Below are 17,711 nucleotides of genomic sequence, written 5' to 3' on the forward strand. Positions count from 1 at the left end.
TAACCAGTTCACAACAGTTCGTGTTGTCACGTCTGGGCTCACAAACCCTCCTGTCTCTGCTATGGTAACTGTACGGTCTGCCACTGCTGCCCTTACAATACGACGATCCTGTTGGGCGTCTGTGGTGCGTGGACGTCCAAAACCTGGTCTATGGCTGTGAGAAAGTTCACTGATACCAGCGTCGTCGCACAACTGACGAGGCACGTACAACTTGTATGGAAATTCTCCAAATGGACCATCTCGTCACTCGGAGGGCCACAGTTTGACTCCTTTCAGGCTCGCTTAGTTGGCTGCAGCAAGACGAGTGCGACTACGTGGCATGGTCACCTACTTAATTGTCACCACAATATCTGCTGGCCAACGACGTTGAAACCATTATCATTACACATACTATCCCCCAGGTCTCGTATGCCATCGTTGGATTGAAATCGACCTCGCCTTGCCAGGTGTACTAATTTTTTCCGGTAGTGTATGGTCATTCTAGGTCAACAGGAGATTCTGATGACGAGTTTTGTGAGTAGCAAAATATGTCACATAAATTTCTGTATCTTTTGATTATATTGACTTCCTAGGTTAAATTGTTTGCACTACAAAGGGTCCCTACCCTAGTATGTGGCATAAATATGAACTCGATATGTCTACCAGTTCTTGCATAAAAAGGTTTCATAACAGTTGGACAGACAGACAGACAGACAAACAGAGAGACAAACAACAAAGTGATAGTATAAAGGTTCCGTTTTTAATAACTGATGTACGGAACCCCAAAAACAACAGAAATCTTATATTTTTATTATATCCGCTTAGATTAAGAGGTAGCACATTTCTGTTAAATCAGAACAATGCAGTAGGTCTTATTATTTCTGATTTCGCTATAATCTTTTAAAGAACTCGAGGAATAGCCTTAAATTGAAACAAACTGATTCTTCTAGAATAAGATACAGAAATTTAATCTGCAATACAGGGGAACGCCTACGTGTCGCCTATTTTGAAAGAGAGAACAAGCCTTTTACACAATCACTAGGTTTCGATTTATTTTTAAGCGTTTGACCAAGAGGCTGAGGAAAGGGAACTTACGTCTGAAGGGCGGGACGCCAGATGATACGTCGCTTGTGTGGAAAAACATTGTCAGACCAGCTGAGTCAGTGTTGAGGGTGTCGTGTCTCATATGGTACACGTCATTCTCGAGAAACATAGTTGGCCAAATGATGGGAGAATACTGAGAGGAAAAAATATAACTATGTTTGACTATTTACGTCATTTACTTTCCACGGAAGCCCTGCTCTTGTTTTGATGCCAACACAGACGCGCAGAATGGCTGATGTAAGTGACAACTTTAAGTGTTTTAGGTGTATGTCTCTTAGAAATGTATAGCAGTAAGAAGCCTAGATACAAAGGCAGACGAAGCCAGCGAGAAATGAATACTGACTGTTCTCGACCTAATCAATAAATATTTGCTTCTACACTTTTGTTTACAAGACTTATTTTCTAGTTTTGGTGGGTGCTATCTACACTGGTGTCCAAAATTAGAGCAACAAACCGCTGTTTCCCTGTCCTGCGTCTAATGAGCGATGTAATCGTACAAAATGCCAACAGATGTCCGTACAGTTGCGTTCTGCACGGAATATGACATTCCAGGCAACAGACAACTACTCCAATGATGATGTCAGTGCACCTATCAAGTGGGTAGTATTTGCCGAGCAGTACGTAGTCACAGATGGTGCAGTATGGCACAGGGATGATGTCAACCAGTGGAGGACCATAGAAAGATAGGAAGCAGGACAGTTGCAAACAGATGTAGCCTAATGGCTTAATGTGAATCGTTGTGTCGTTTCTTGGATGTGGAGATAATTCATGGTGAATGAATCAGTATCCCAACGACCAGGGTAGGGCGGAACATGTGTGATATCAGAAAGAGAGAACCCTTACTAGGCTGTAAGGCCGCGACATTACCGTCTTAGTTCTGCACTGTGACTGGCATCTGACCTCACAGCATCCACTGGACGTGTTGTATCGAGACAATCGATGTACAGAAGGCGTCAGCAGATGGCTTATACTGTCGGCGACCTGCTACATTCCTCAACATGCCACCTGGACAGTTGAACAATGGGCCAGTGTTCTTTTCACAGATGATTCCCGATTTGATCTAGAGAGTGATTCTCGACGCATTTGCATCTGGAGGGAACGTGGAACACGATCTCAGAATCCAAATTGTGGAAAGAGATCGATCTCGAGGAGTTGTCGCCAGGGATTGCAATGAGCAATAGAATACCTCCTCATTTAATTGCATGGGTGAATCCAAAAGGTTTAACTGCTGTCCGGTATCGTAATAAGATCTTGGGTGTAACATGCAGTTGTTGCAGGTTCCTGTGGGCTCAGGTATTGATGGACGATAATGGTCTACTTCATACAGCATGCCCCAACGCTGTAAGGCCTGTATTGCTGCCAAAGGTGGTCACACCCCATAGTCAGCCCATTAACCAGTTGTCAGTATGTCTGTGCAAATCAGTAAAGCTGCAAAGAACGAAGAACATTTTAGTCTATCGTTGTGCAAGTTTCAGCTGTTTATCTTCTGTATTTTTTACATTGTTTCTACTTTACTGTGATCTGCTTATACTGTTTTGTGGTAAAATAAATGCAACTTAGCATAATATCTGTTTGTTGCTTTAATTTTAGTCACCAGTGTACATCTATATGTGTACTTTCCAAACTACTGTAAATTGCTGAGCAGACAGTGTTTTCCGTTGTACCATGTATTACAGTTTATACCCATTCCATTCGCATACAGAACATTACAAGTATGATTGCTGAAATGCCACTCTTTATGCTACAGTCAGCCTAACCCTGCCTCTGCAGTCACTGTGTGAGCGATGCATAGATGTCTCTGGAATGTTACTAGATATTCCACTTAACACTGTGTAAGTAGGCATCAGTAGGGGAGTTGGCAACTATGTTGAACTGTCTACCAATTAAGGTTTTTCGTCATTCTGTGATGCTCTCCCATTGGTCAACAAAACCTGTGACCATTCATAAGAGTAGATATGCGTTAAGCGTATGAGAAACATCTGTTTTAGAACACCCTGAATACTTACGACACTGAAGGTTATGTTTAACTCGCAATTGTGACACAATCAATGCATACTGCGCATCGATACTGCCTTGGGGTACAAAATACAGTGAGTCAGCCTAGAATCCCCTCTGTCCTACTACTGGTTGACATTTGAATTCAACTGCCAAAGTTGGTCTGCCCTTTTACTAATTACATTACCTTCAGTTTTTCCTGTTCAGGTCGGTTTTGGGCCATGTCTTCTAAGTTTTTCAACCTGAAATCAGGCAATGTCAGTAGTAGCACTGTTTATTAGCCATAGATATTGGAATGCCCACTTAAAGGGACTGATAGGACAGAATACTTTGCCATTTTTTTGCCCTTTTACTAATTACATTACCTTCAGTTTTTCCTGTTCAGGTCGGTTTTGGGCCATGTCTTCTAAATTTTTCAACCTGAAATCAGGCAATGTCAGTAGTAGCACTGTTTATTAGCCATAGATATTGGAATGCCCACTTAAAGGGACTGATAGGACAGAATACTTTGCCATTTACTTCACCTCACCACAATCTAGAAAATGTCACTTCCGTCTTGTACCTCAGTGGTGATAACCTTACTAGTGCAACACCTGTTCGTAGATTATTGAAGGTCCACAAAGTTTCTCACCTGAGTTGGGCATCAGTTGACCAGTATCTTATGTTGAGTACAGTTAGGGAAATTCTGTCCATATTGTTCATGAATCTTCTTCTGGATTTTAGTCCTCCTAGACACTTCCTCTGTGCACAGTAAATCACATGTTTTTCATCAAAGTTCTATTTGAACATTTCTATGAATTCTATTGTTTATCATCATATACTTGGACCAGAGAAACCAACTGCTGTCTAGTTTATCCACGGGTGTACCCTTCATAGAGGCAGTTGTTAAAAAGCATGTTTCATTCAGGATGATATCCACATTTCCACATGGACAGGTCTAGCCCAGACTAGGGATGTGTGGTCTGCTGTATTTGCTCCCACTAACAGCAAGCAAGCTTTTTGGAAATGTTGTTCCTCAGTGCCGCTTTATTAGCAGTTTCAATGCAGTTGTTTTGTAGGTGTAAGACCGGTCAAGGAATGCTCCTAGGCATTTAGAAGTCGCTGTGTATTCCTGATTTTCAGCATATATTTTGAGTTTTTGTCTTTCCTGTCTAGTTGTTAAATGACAAGTACATACCTGTGTTTTTAAAGGATTTGCTCTCGTATTTTGTTTGTAATACGTTACATGGTAGACAAGGCGCCTGCTAGTTGCTCTCCATCAAGTTCAAAATTTTCATTCTGCACAGCAAGAGCAAGATTATCTGTGTAGGGGAAACGCTTCACTTTACAGAAAATTCTTTACTCATTTGCGTAGAAATCAAGTAAAATTGCTGAAAATACACTTCCCTGATGGTAGCCATTGCGTTGACTTCTCCACCTACATTTCTTTTTTCATTACAGCAACATATATAGATCTTCTGTTCTCAAGAACTGACTGAATAACTTGAACCAAATGGTAATTTTCGAAATTAGTGTAGAACCTGTCCACTGAGATTGTGTCGTATATCGTGACGTAAGCTGCAAGCAGATCAATCAGAGCAACTCCGCTGCTTAATTAATTTTGGTATTCCCCTAAGTGTACCTTAGAAGACTTTGGCTTGTACTGCTCTTTCCAGGACTGAAATCAGCTCGTTGAAGTACAAGTTTCATCAATGTTTATGAGTGGTATTTTTCTACGTCTCCACTAGGTATCGAGAAATGTTGTAATGTTTTGCTATGACCTTTTCAGGCCTATTTCACAGAGCCATAGCGCACAGTGGCGTGGTTCTGGGAGACGGCGTGTGCTCCGACCGCATGCGGGCTCGCTCCTTCACCCTGGCTGCACACCTGGGCCTCAAGACAGACGACCCGCAGCAGCTGGTGGACTTCCTGAGGCAACAGCCAGTGCAGCAACTCGTCGAGAACGCCATGTTTGGACGCACTGAGGACGTGAGTCACCAACTGCACCCGCGTCTCTACCCACCAGTAGCGCCCTGCTGTGCTTGCGACACTTGCTAAGTGTGGTGTGCGTACTGTAAGACCTTCGGTACACACACCATCAGATTATTTGACTTGTCGCTCTAACGAAATAGGCGAGTGTCAGCAATATGTCTCGTGGTCTTATCATGGCGATAGAAATGCCACTGGCACGCTTAGAGTAGCAGATTGATGGTGACCAACTTTAAACAGAACTAGATTAATTTTCACACACATTTATTAAAATAATAAAATGCATAGACATTACGTAACTTGATTCTGGATGCTGTTTACAATCGACAATCTGAAGTTCCTTTGGGTTGGTACGTTAATCTTATTCTCACATATCTCTGATACTTGACAAAGTGTCTATTCATTTATCTTCACGGCTATGTATAGGAATATGGTAATCTCATGAGGCACAGACTGAAACTTGACTATAGACTGGTACAGACTGGCGCAGACAAATGCAGATTAATGCAGACTTACTGATTGGAGGTCTGTACACTTATTGTAATACCTCGTGCGTTCAGGTATCACTGTGCGAGTGTGATCCGCGAGGAGAGAAGGTTCTACATTAGCAGAAATCTCATTGGTTGCATTACATATTAATACGCGGATCGGCGGAAGCAGAATTTGGTCCGTCTCTAAGACAGTGCCAACTCGTAGTGCGGAGATGGACGAGCCCTGTGCCTGTGCTGTTGTGCTTAGTGGGACGCGCTCTAGTGGGAAAGTTGTGTACGCGCTGACTACGCGGAACTATGTACACAACACTAAGAAACTTCTGCTTTGACACTCAAGTGCTGTATGCCTGTGGCTAGACTCTGCCAAATGGTGCTGTGGTTTTGCACCTCTCCTATTTGGGGTGCACTCAGCCTCGTGATGCCAACTGAGGAGCTACTCGACTGAATAGTAGCGGCTCCAGACAAAGTAAACCACTGGGAGAGCGGGGTGCTGACCACACGCCCCTCTTAACTGCATCTTCAGCTGAGGATGACACGGCAGTCTGATGGTCTCTGTCGGCCAATTGTGGCCTGAAGATGGAGTGCTTTCCATTCTGCCTCAGTGAAGGATCGCGCAATAGTTAGCAGGTTACAGTATGGGTAGGTTGCTGCAACGTTCGCTAACCTTAGAGAAATATCATTCGTTATGTTGTAGCTCGGTTTGTCGCAAAACCTGTCTCTTTATTCAGGTCATGAGAGGGTCCACGTTATTGGATTTCGACTTTTTATAGCATTATCAGCTTCATTAATATTGTGCTTCCTCAGTCATAAAATTATTGCAAATGTAATTCATTTGGAGACTAATAATTATAGCTATTAAGAATAGATTGTCTTTAGGTTGGTTATAGACTCCTATTATGTATGGCACAAGCAAGTTTTTAAGGTATTTTTCTCCCCTGGGCAACATTTCAGGTACTGAAGTGTGGACACGTGTACGCAAAACAGTTAGTTTGTCAGGAAAGCAGAATGCGGTGCAGGGGCGGCTGTACTGAGGAACTATTGTTAAGAAAAAATCGATACGTTGCTCCGTTTGCGAGATATTTACTATTGAAGTTAGTCAATTATGTCGTCACGTGCGCACATTCAAGCAGCCTGCGACAGACGGTGTCGCCAAACGAGTTCTTCGTTTGGTTCCCGAAAACCGAAGAAATGTAGCTTTTGCTCATCCACCCCTCTTCGGTAGGACGTCAACAATTAAAAAAAATTCGATTTTTCAAAAAATACGTCAATCTTGTAGCTCACATCTTCCTGAAAAGTTTCATGTATAAAACATATATATTTGACACATTATAAAGCACGTTATTTGGTATTAAATGTACCAAGATGCAACGCCCACACCCCTTTGCGCAGCATTCTTCTATCACACGTAAGCCTATTTCGCTCTTTAGTAATCGAATGTTTATATTTGCGTCAGAGATTGCCTTACGTGAAACAAAGGACTATTGATATCGATATTTTCTCTGCTGCTATCGACGTGCATCGTTTTGGCTCTGAGCGCTATGGGACTTAACATCTGTGGTCATCAGTCCCCTAGAACTTAAACCTAACTAACCTAAGGACATCACACACATCCATGACCGAGGCAGGATTCGAATCTGCGACCGTAGCGGCATCGTTTTGATCGCTGAGTTTGTCTGTTCTCTGTTTTGAAAGGCTTGCAGTGTGGTGTTGTGAATTTCGAAACGATTTTCATTTGGCTGTGTTGTTTTGTATTCGTTTGTGCCATATTATCGCACAAGATGCCTAGAATTCGTTGCTTGAACGGCGAAAAATGTCACCAGGGCAACAGATTCACAGTACAGGGTGCTACAAGAAATGTTACTCCAGTGAATCATTGATGGTGGTGAAGAATATCATCACAGAAATTCTCTCCCGACTGCTGTGATGGAGGCCATCAAACCTATGTTCAGGAACTTCGCAAATGAAAACTTGTTGAAGAAATGTCTTCATGGCGGTACCCAAAACCCAAATCAAAGTTTTAAGAAATGTGTATGAGAAAGATGGCCAAAAACCATTTTTGTGGGAAGAAATGCACTTGCTATTGGTGTTTAGGATGCAGTTTCATGTTTTAATGATGGTGTGCAACGCAGGAGATATCTTTTAGAGAAATTGAGAATTAAGCCCGGAATGAACTGCATCAAAGCTTTGTAGGCAATAGGCAGTGTGTAATGAAAGCAGATAAACCATTTTTGGAGACAATAAAATCAAGAAGAGCGCATCATAGGAATGTGAAAAGGAAGAAAACTGATTTAGAAAATGAAAAAGAGCCTGCTTATGCTGCTGAACAGTTCTAAAACAATGCCAAATACAAGCAGAAACTTAAACGACCATTTTCTCCAAAACACAAGTTTCTGTACTTAGGTACACGTAACATCCAAAATAAATATCCAGTTACTTTCAGGCCTGGTATGCTTATTAAACACAAACTCCTTAATGCAAAACTCTAGAAGTTTCCAAATTTATTAAAAACTGCTAAGAATTGAGATAATTAACTGTAAAATTTGACTTTTTTTCTAAACATGAAGTTTAAAACGTAACAGATCATTCATTTTTTCATAAATTAAACAAATTGTAGAGTTTCATTTACCTGTAAGTATGGTTTGTATGCTGTGCAAAACTCATCGAAGAATCTTTATTACTTGTGAACAAAAGTTTACCTAAGCAACAAATGCAGCCAATAGTAAGTGAAAAAACGATGAAATCTCACGGGTAAAAAAGATTATTTTGTTTCGTTTCTGAATTTCCACTGCTATGAGAGTGAATCCTGAATCCTTCCTGGTCATGCTGACAAAGTTTTACAAATTTGTTTGTAAAAGTACAGACAGTGGAAATTAAAATGCCCTATGGTGCCTCTCCTGCTCAAAATATGCTCGTTTGACGTCCTGTCGCCCCCTTAAATTTATCACTTCCGGAAAAGGCACATTTTAACTGGTAATGAGCGCTTCAACAAGTGGTAACTCATGGATCCCCAGATGTCTGTACATTCTGCATTTCAGCGCACTGCAAGTGCTCTGATCTGAGAGCACAACTGTTTCAGACTATCATATATATATATGTAGGGTGATTTACAGAGATATGCAAATATTTTAATATGTTATTCTACAAATAAAACTAAAGAAAAAAAGTTCATACAAACATAGGTCAGCAAATGTTTAGTTATGGAGTTACGGCTACTAAAATATTTTGCCTCAAATTTACCAACTTCACTACTATGAAGCTATCGCAAAACTGTACGAGATTAAAGTAAAGCACGATTGCCATTTATTTTGTTGTTATTGACCTGGTGAATATAGTAAAACATGTCCCAGACGTGTATGTGCAGTAGTTTTCCAGAACATCAAGCTATAACTCCGCAACAAAACATTTGCAGATCTACGTTTATATGAAGTTTTTCTTTGGTTTTAGTTGTAGAATAACATATTAAAATAGTTGCATATCTTCGTGAATTACGCTATGTTGTTGTTGTTGTGGTTTTCAGTCCAGAGACTGGTTTGATTCAGCTCTCCTATGCCAGGTTCCTTATCTCCCAGCACCTATTGCAACCTACATCCTTCTGAATCTGTTTAGTGTATTCATCTCTTGGTCTCCCTCTGCGATTTTTACCCTCCACGCTGCCCTCCAATACTAAATTGGTGATCCCTTGATGCCTCAGAACATGTCCTACCGAACGATTCCTTCTCCTAGTCAAATTATGCCACAAACTTCTCTTCTCCCCAATTCTAATCAATACCTCCTCATTAGTTATGTGATCTACCCATTAATCTTCAGCATTCTTCTGTAGCACCACATTTCGTAAGCTTCTATTATCTTCTTGTCCAAACTATGTACCTTCCCTGTTTTTCACTTCCATACATGGCTACACTCCATACAAATACTTTCAGAAACGACTTCCAGACACTTAAATCTATACTCGATGCTAACAAATTTCTCTTCTTCAGAAACGCTTTCCTTGCCATTGCCACTCTACGTTTTGTATCCTCTCTACTTCTACCATCATCAGTTACTATGCTCCCCAAATAGCAAACCTCATTTACTATTTTAAGTGTCTCATTTCCTAATCTAATTCCCTAAGCATCACCCATTTAATTCGACTACATTCCATTATCCTCGTTTTGCTTTTGTTGATGTTCATCTTACATCCTCCTTTCAAGACACTGTCCATTCCGTTCAGCTGCTCTTCCAGGTCCTTTTCTGTCTCTGACAGAATTACAATGTCATCGGCGAACCTCAAAGTTTTCATTTCTTCTCCATGGATTTTAATTCCTACTCCGAACTTTTCTTTTGTTTCCTTTATTGCTTGATCAATATACAGATTGAATAACACTGGGGGTAGGCTACAACCCTGTCTCACTCCCTTCCCAACCACAGCTTCCCTTTCATGCCCCTCGACTCTTATAACTGCCATTTTGTTTCTGTACTAATTGTAAATAGCCTTTCGCTCCCTGTATTTTACCCCTGCCACCTTCAGAATTTGAAAGAGAGCGTTCCTGTCAATATAGTCAGAAGCTTTCTCTAAGGCTACAAATACTACAAACATGAGTTTTCCTTTCCTTAATCTATTTTCTAAGATAAGTCGTAGGGTCAGTATTGCCTCACGTGCACCAACATTTCTATGGAATCCCAACTGATCTCCCTCGAGGTCTCCTTCAACCACTTGTTCCATTCGTCTGTAAAGAATTCTTGTTAGTATTTTGAAGCCATGGCTCATTGAACTAATAGTTCGGTAATTTTCACATCTGTCAACACCTGCTTTCTTTGGGATTGTAATTACACTACTGGCTGTTAAAATTGCTACACCACGAAGATGACGTGCTACAGACGCGAAATTTAACCGGCAGGAAGAAGTTGCTGTCATATGCAAATGATTAGTTTTTCAGAGCATTCACACAAGGTTGGCGCCGGTGGCGACACCTACAACGTGCTGACACGAGGAAAGTTTCTAACCGATTTCTCATACACAAACAGCAGTTGACCGGCGTTGCCTGGTGAAACGTTGTTGTGATGCCTCGTGTAAGGAGGAGAAATGCGTACCATCACGTTTCCGACTTTGATAAAGGTCGGATTGTAGCCTATCGCGATTGTGGTTTATCATATTTCTTGCGTTGGTCGAGATCCAATGACTGTTAGCAGAATATTGAATCGGTGGGTTCCGGAACGCCATGCTGGATCCTAATGGCCACGTATCACTAGCAGTCGAGATGACAGGCATCTTATCCACATGGCTGTAACGGATCGTGCAGCCACGTCTCGATCCCTGAGTCAACAGACGGGGACGTTTCCGAGACAACAACCATCTGCACGAACAGTTCGACGACATTTGCAGCAGCGTTGACTATCAGTTCGAAGACCATAGCTGTGGTTACCCTTGTCGCTGCATCACAGACAGGAGCGCCTGCGATGGTGTATTCAACCACGAACGTGGGTGCACGAATGCTGAAACGTCATTTTTTCGGATGAATCCAGGTTCTATTTACAGCATCATGAAGGTCGCATCCATGTTTGGATACATCGCAGTGAACGCACATTGGAAGCATGTATTCGTCATTGCCATACTGGAGTATCACCCAGTGTGATGGTAAGGGGTGTCGTTGGTTACATGTCTCAGTCACCTCTTGTTCGCATTGACGGCACTTCGAACAGTGGACGTTACATTTCAGATGTGTTACGACCCGTGCCTCTACCCTTCATTCGATCCCTGCGAAACCCTACATTTCAGCGGGATAATGCACGACCGCATCTTGCAGGTCCTGTACGGACCTTTCTGGATACAGAAAATGTTCGACTGCTGCCCTGACCAGCACATTCTCCAGATCTGTGACCAACTGAAATCGTCTGGTCAATCGTGGCCGAGGAACTGGCTCGTCACCATACGCCAGCCACTACTCTTGATGAACTGTGGTATCGTGTTGAAGCTGCATGGGCAGCTGTACCTGTGTACACCATCCAAGCTCTGTCTGACTCATTGCCCAGGTGTATTAAGGCCGCTTTTACAGCCAGAGGTGATTGTTCTGGGTACTGATTTCTCAGGATGTATGCACCCAAATTGCGTGAAAATGTAATCACATGTCAGTTCTAGTATGATATATTTGTTCAATGAATACCCGTTTATCATCTGGATTTCTGCTTGGTGTAGCAATTTTAATGTGCAGTAGTGTATTATTACGCTATATATATATATATATATATATATATATATATATATATATATATATGTGTGTGTGTGTGTGTGTGTGTGGAAAAATGAGGATTCTTTGGAAATATGAATATTTTACAAAACCTTATCTGCAGTGTTTACATATGACATTTTGGTAAGTTAAAAAGTTACAATACAAGGTGCAGTGTTTTCAACCAGTTCACATCATTGACGGAACTGTGTGTATCTCTTCAAATGTCCATCTTTGGCTCTTCACAGCCATGTGCTCGATGCTCTGTGACATGTTGTACAATGTCTCAAAATGGATTTTCTGCTTTCCCATAGTTGTGATGCCAAAATTTACGTCTTCCATGATTAGTTCTAATTCTACTTAAATATGCATATTCCTTTCCTGTTATGTTGAAATCAGTTGTAGCTCTACATACACTGTCAATGAAGCCTAGGTAATCAGAACTTTCAAGAGGTCAATTCTTCATGCCAAGGCAGATCAGTGTCGACATTTGATTTGATGAATTGCTCACCAAGCTTCCTGGACTTTGACCTCTGTGATTTCTGGGGATTTCAGTCCTGATGTGAGGGCAGCAGAACGCTGTTGAACATTTCTGCCATCCCGATAGCAAAGCTATCTGTCTTCAGGTATTGACATGGGGAATGTCCTCATTCCACTTCCCGTCAACTGACTATTGCACTCCGAGAAACCTGCTGCTTCTGAGGTTGTGAAGTTTTTAGCTGCAATGGCCCCCCAGTTACTAACTGTGTGCAGGCTACCCTAACTGCACTGCCACATTCCATTTCTGTGTGGCTTGTCCCCACTTGGAGCAATGAGGCATATCATGGGTACATCATGAAGTAAGATATTTATTAATCCCTCCACTAATCCACATTAACCTGAGCTTTGCACACAATGCTCTTACCAACAACGCTGAAAGCCAACTCTTAATTTCATAGAAAAGTCGAGCGCTACATATCTATGAATTAGATAAAAAATGAAATTGATGAGAAAGATTGTAAATAAATATCTGTGTCCCAACAAGAAGTTACTATAGTGACAGAGTTGCATTGAAGTCCATTTTTTGTAGTTATGCTGGTCACACATCCATGTAACTTGATTTCCAGCTATTTCAGATGTCTCTGTAGCACTGAGTTCAGTGGAGCTCCCTATCTGCTGTGATGTCCTTCCCCGGCAATTCCTCCAAAGAAAAGTTTGCATTGATAACAATGAATTTGTGACATAGTAACTCATAGGTTTAAATGTCTTTTATCAATGATATATTCCTACCAAATATGGTACCTTTCAGGAATGAAATTCTGAACCATCACTAATTCAAGCAAGTCTTTGAATAAGTGGGAGCTTACATCGTTTGGGAGTTTACGTCATTTGATGATTCGTTCCCATGTGTGGTGCAGCAATCGGCAGCCACCTTTACTTTCTTTACTTAAGAGACCATTACTCATCTAGTCCTTGCTCCAGAGGTATTACTCTCTACACCAGCATGTAATTTTGGGCCGGGCCCTGAGAGCAGCAGATTGGTGCATCTTCTGTTGGTTGAGTTATACACGTTCTCCAGATCTCCAAGATATTGAATACTGGGTCATGAGCCAGACCATGCCGAGACCTGCTGATGGAGGATAGAGGAGGGAGGGGCGAGGAATTTCACCTCTCTCCTCACTGGTCTGACATGGCCTTTGACGATTTTTTCCACTGTATCAACCTCTTCATTTGAAAGAAGACTTTGCAGCCAACATAATCGATTTGTTTTAGTCCAATTTATCTTGTAAACTTTTTACAAATGTAACACCCCTTAGTGCCACAGAAGACAAAAAAATGGTTCAAATGGCTCTGAGCACTATGCGACTTAACTTCTGAAGTCATCAGTCCCCTAGAACTTAGAACTAATTAAACCTAACTAACCTAAGGACATCACACACATCCATGCCCAAGGCACGATTCAAACCTGTGACCGTAGCGGTCCCTCGGCTCCAGACTGTAGCGCCTAGAACTACACGGCCACTCCGGCCGGCCCATGGACGACAGGCTGTCTTAATACATACCCTATAATCCTGATTATCACTCTAGTTGTTGTTCTCTGAATATTCCTTTTCTCGTCGCAACTCAGCAGGGAATTTCCTTATGATTTGCCTTATGAGTCGTTGTAATCCACGGAGCCCATCTGGTTGCCCCAGGTGATCCCACCACCTGAGAAAGGAACTTTCGTCGTTCTCTCCCTCCTCTGGAAATGCATATACACAAAAGAAAACTAAGAAATAACACATAACCAATATAAAATAGTAACGACCTTCAGTAAGTAGTACAAATTCAGAATACACTCTAACAAGAATAGAAAAACAAGTGCACTAAGCAGCTCTTAAACCTAACATATCTAAACTAAAATACTTCTTGTCAAGTGACCTCAATGTGTACATACACAATGCATGTCCTTCTTGTCACTTAATATACGCTTACTAACAGTTTTGGTCGTTTTCTCGTGCACTGCCTCCATCGTTGGGACTTGTGACAATGCATCTACCGTTCTTGTAAAATGTTTAACAAAACTTATATGGATAATAGACGTTTTGGTCAGAAACTACAGTTAAATGTGTACTTGAGAAGTCATCTAGATGACTTGATAAGGACTGTGATACATAGTAAAGAATTTTTTCTCTTATGCATATAAGGGTTAGTGACTAATACCCATTGGCCCTCTTGATATTGTGACAATTTTCCCACTTGTTGTGAAGACTGTAGTTATAGTTCCAGCGTTTTAGAATTATCTCACTTTACTTTTTTGTCATACCTCCTGTATTCTTTTTGCAAATTTTTTAACAAACTTGTAGTTTATCCTAATTTAGGATTCATTATATCGAAGTGAAAGGCATTTTTCTACCATATAACACGATAGAGAGTGGGATGTGTAACAGTATATACTTCACAAATAATATTTCGTAAATATGTAGCCCAGTCATTATGTTGGCCATTATTATAATAACTAATTATTTCAAAGATGGTATTATGAACATGTTCCTCTTTGCCATTAGCTTTTCAATGGAAGGGGCTTATTTGTAGCTTCTGGATGTAAAGTACATGACACAACTGCTGCATCAACTCTGGCACCAAAATTATACTGTGGTCTGACACCCAAATTTAAGTATCCAACTGTAAACTAAAGCCTGGGAAACTGCACTAGCCTGTTGATCAGGAATTGCTACTACTGTCAAGAACTTCCAGAAAAGATCTATAATTGCCAATACATAGCGGTTTGCAACGGGTGTCCTATTAAATGGTCCTAAAATATCAATTCCATCCATTTGCAAGGGCTTAGATGCCTCTGGCAGTACTCTCAAAAGGAATGTTTCAGAACCAATTGCAAGATTAGTTCTTTGTGCACAAGGTAATCAGTGCCTCACATACTGCTCTGCATCGCGTTTTCTTGTTTCCATCAGAACCTTTCTGCTACTCATCTTTCAGCGTCCTCCATGACCTGACTAAACATGGTCATGCACATGTTGCAACACTTTTTCCTTGAGTGCTGCTGAAGCAACTATTCCTAGTCTGCACTTTGTCATTATGCAGAGTGGGCCCTTATGTACTATGAGCTGTGGTTGTGACTTTAATGCCTGACAGTCTTGGCTGCTTATGCTCTCTGCCACTCTGTTACACTTTTCCCTAGCATGTTCAGTACTGCAACTTTCCTACACTATGTATCTGCATTTATGTGCTTCCTAACCAGTTTATGGATCACTCAGATCTAGCTCTCTGAGTTTCTGTGTCCATCTTATTAATCTATGCGATTGTCTTTAGCCAAAACATCCATTTTAATGATGCATGGTCTGTGATGACCTTCAACTTCCATCCATATAAATGACAACAAAGCTATACTATTCCATATATCACTGCTATCGTTTCCTTTTTTGCGAATTAGTTGTGTTTCACTTTGTTCACTTGCACTGACACATCGATATTCTGACTCAAAATGCAGTCAACCACCACGTTACTGGCATCACATCAGAGGATAATTTCCTTATCAAAATCAGGTAAGACTAGTACTGGGTCAGACATTAACAGTCCCTTCAATGCTTTGAATTTTGTTTGGCAGTCTGCTAACCACTGGAATTCCACTACCTTCCCCAAAAATCGATTCAAAGATATTTCTATCTGTGCAAAATTCTTTGTGAATTTCTGCTAATAATTTCATAAACCCAGGAATGACTACAGATGTTTTGATGATTTTGGCATTGCAAAATTCCAGAGCGCCTGTGTTAGGCAAAGACTGGTTTGACATCCTCCATGCTAATCATGTGCCCTAGAGAGTTTACCTGGACTTGCTCTAAATGGTAATTTCCTATGCTAAGCATCAGATGTGCAAATCATAGCTTGCTGAAAGCGTTTCACATGCTCTGGCATTACACCTCAAGAATGTGAAGATAGTCTAAATCTGCCATTTTCGGCTTTAAGCCATGAACGATTCCATCTTATATCCTGTGGAACGTGACTGGTGAGTTTTTCGGCCTGAACAGCATTATTTTATTATTTTATACTGCTAACATTCTGATGAGCCCATGAATGTGGTCCTTGGTTCATCTTCTGGGACTACCTCTAGCTGATGATACCCCTAGACAGATCCAGTGTTGTAATGTAATTTTAGTGTCCTTAATGTGCATGCCAAATTCAGCCAAGAAAATAAGGCCCGGGTACACAAAGAACTTAAAGTTTATTAAGGCAAAATTAACGCAAAGGTTTCTGACAGTACTTGATTTTTAACCACTTATTATACCAAAACATATCTTTTGAGAATATACACTGAATAGTATTGGATCAAAAGGAGAGAAAAGTCATAATAAACATGAAGATTTCAGCACTAGGAGTCTTGGCAATCACTCTGCCAGAAATGGAATCCTGAAGGAACTTATCAAAGACTTAGACCAGGATCTAAGTCAACGATGCCATTAACGAAATGAAGTCAAATATTACAAGCTCGAAGATCGGCCATTGCAAAAAACCATGTCTTCTTCTAGGTATGACTATTTCGGAAGGTCCAAGACACGAAGGCCGAGATGGACTCTGCTGACGGCGTAGCAATCGCTCTGGAATCAGCTGCTGATAAAATGAAATGCAATTGCGTTCGGCGCCTGGCACAGAAAGTCCACTCGAAGGTTACTGGCTCTTGGGGGGCCGTCTTATGGCCGAAATACAGCCTCAGGAGCCAGGATACAACGCCTCCTCTTTGTAGTCATGTGATTGATCTATGGGGAAGCACCATAGGACCAGCGACCTCTTTCAGTGTCGGGCTTGACATCTGATAACCATGAGAAATGTGGCCACGTCGTGTGTCACCTGCAAGTAGGACAGCTGTCCCATAACTTGGCTGTAATGTGAGTTGCTAATACAGTACGCACAGGCCCACGATATGGCAGTCCTAGATTGTTTAATGTTTATGTAACATTAGGAATCGAATCTGCTACCATCATGCATAAGCGGTAATCATAACGGAATCTATACCTCTTAGTACCATCTGATGAATATTTTGCTACAGTGAAAATATCTGCGCCTCATGGAGTATCACAGCACTCTACTATACCTCCCGCTAACTGCTGATCTATAAAATGCTCCATTATGTTTTGAAGATGCTCTGCTATGTGGTACGGCTTTCTGCAGAGCGATGCATTATTACCTGTAGGAATACAGTGCTGGTTGACTGGTGTTGATGGTACAAGACCCTTTGGGTTAAAGAAATCCGTAAACGATTACAGCAAAACTTCCAGTGCTTGTCAATCACTGTCTCGCAGGTGACGCACTTTTTCCTGTAATCGATGGTTGGCTTCCGACTATAGTCATCACAGACCAATCAATACATTCTTCACTTAATATCTATAATGTAGCAATAAGTAAGCCCTGTGACAGATTAACTGTTCCCCTGCCAAAGTTGTACAAGCGTACAGGAAAAATACACTCCTGGAAATTGAAATAAAAACACCGTGAATTC

The 17,711-nt window shown here is 41.3% G+C and overlaps 1 protein-coding gene across 1 annotated transcript in view; it reads left to right on the top strand.

Annotated features, from left to right (window-relative positions):
- Positions 1–17,711, top strand: part of LOC124717012 (esterase FE4-like) — a 107,007-nt gene that overhangs the window by 34,041 nt on the left and 55,255 nt on the right. Inside the window, exon 5 of the mRNA XM_047243654.1 lies at positions 4,847–5,046. Coding sequence (XP_047099610.1) covers positions 4,847–5,046 — 200 coding nt within the window. The remainder of the gene's footprint in view (positions 1–4,846; positions 5,047–17,711) is intronic.

The sequence above is a fragment of the Schistocerca piceifrons genome, chromosome 9 (assembly GCF_021461385.2).
Source record: "Schistocerca piceifrons isolate TAMUIC-IGC-003096 chromosome 9, iqSchPice1.1, whole genome shotgun sequence".
Taxonomy (NCBI): domain Eukaryota; kingdom Metazoa; phylum Arthropoda; class Insecta; order Orthoptera; family Acrididae; genus Schistocerca; species Schistocerca piceifrons.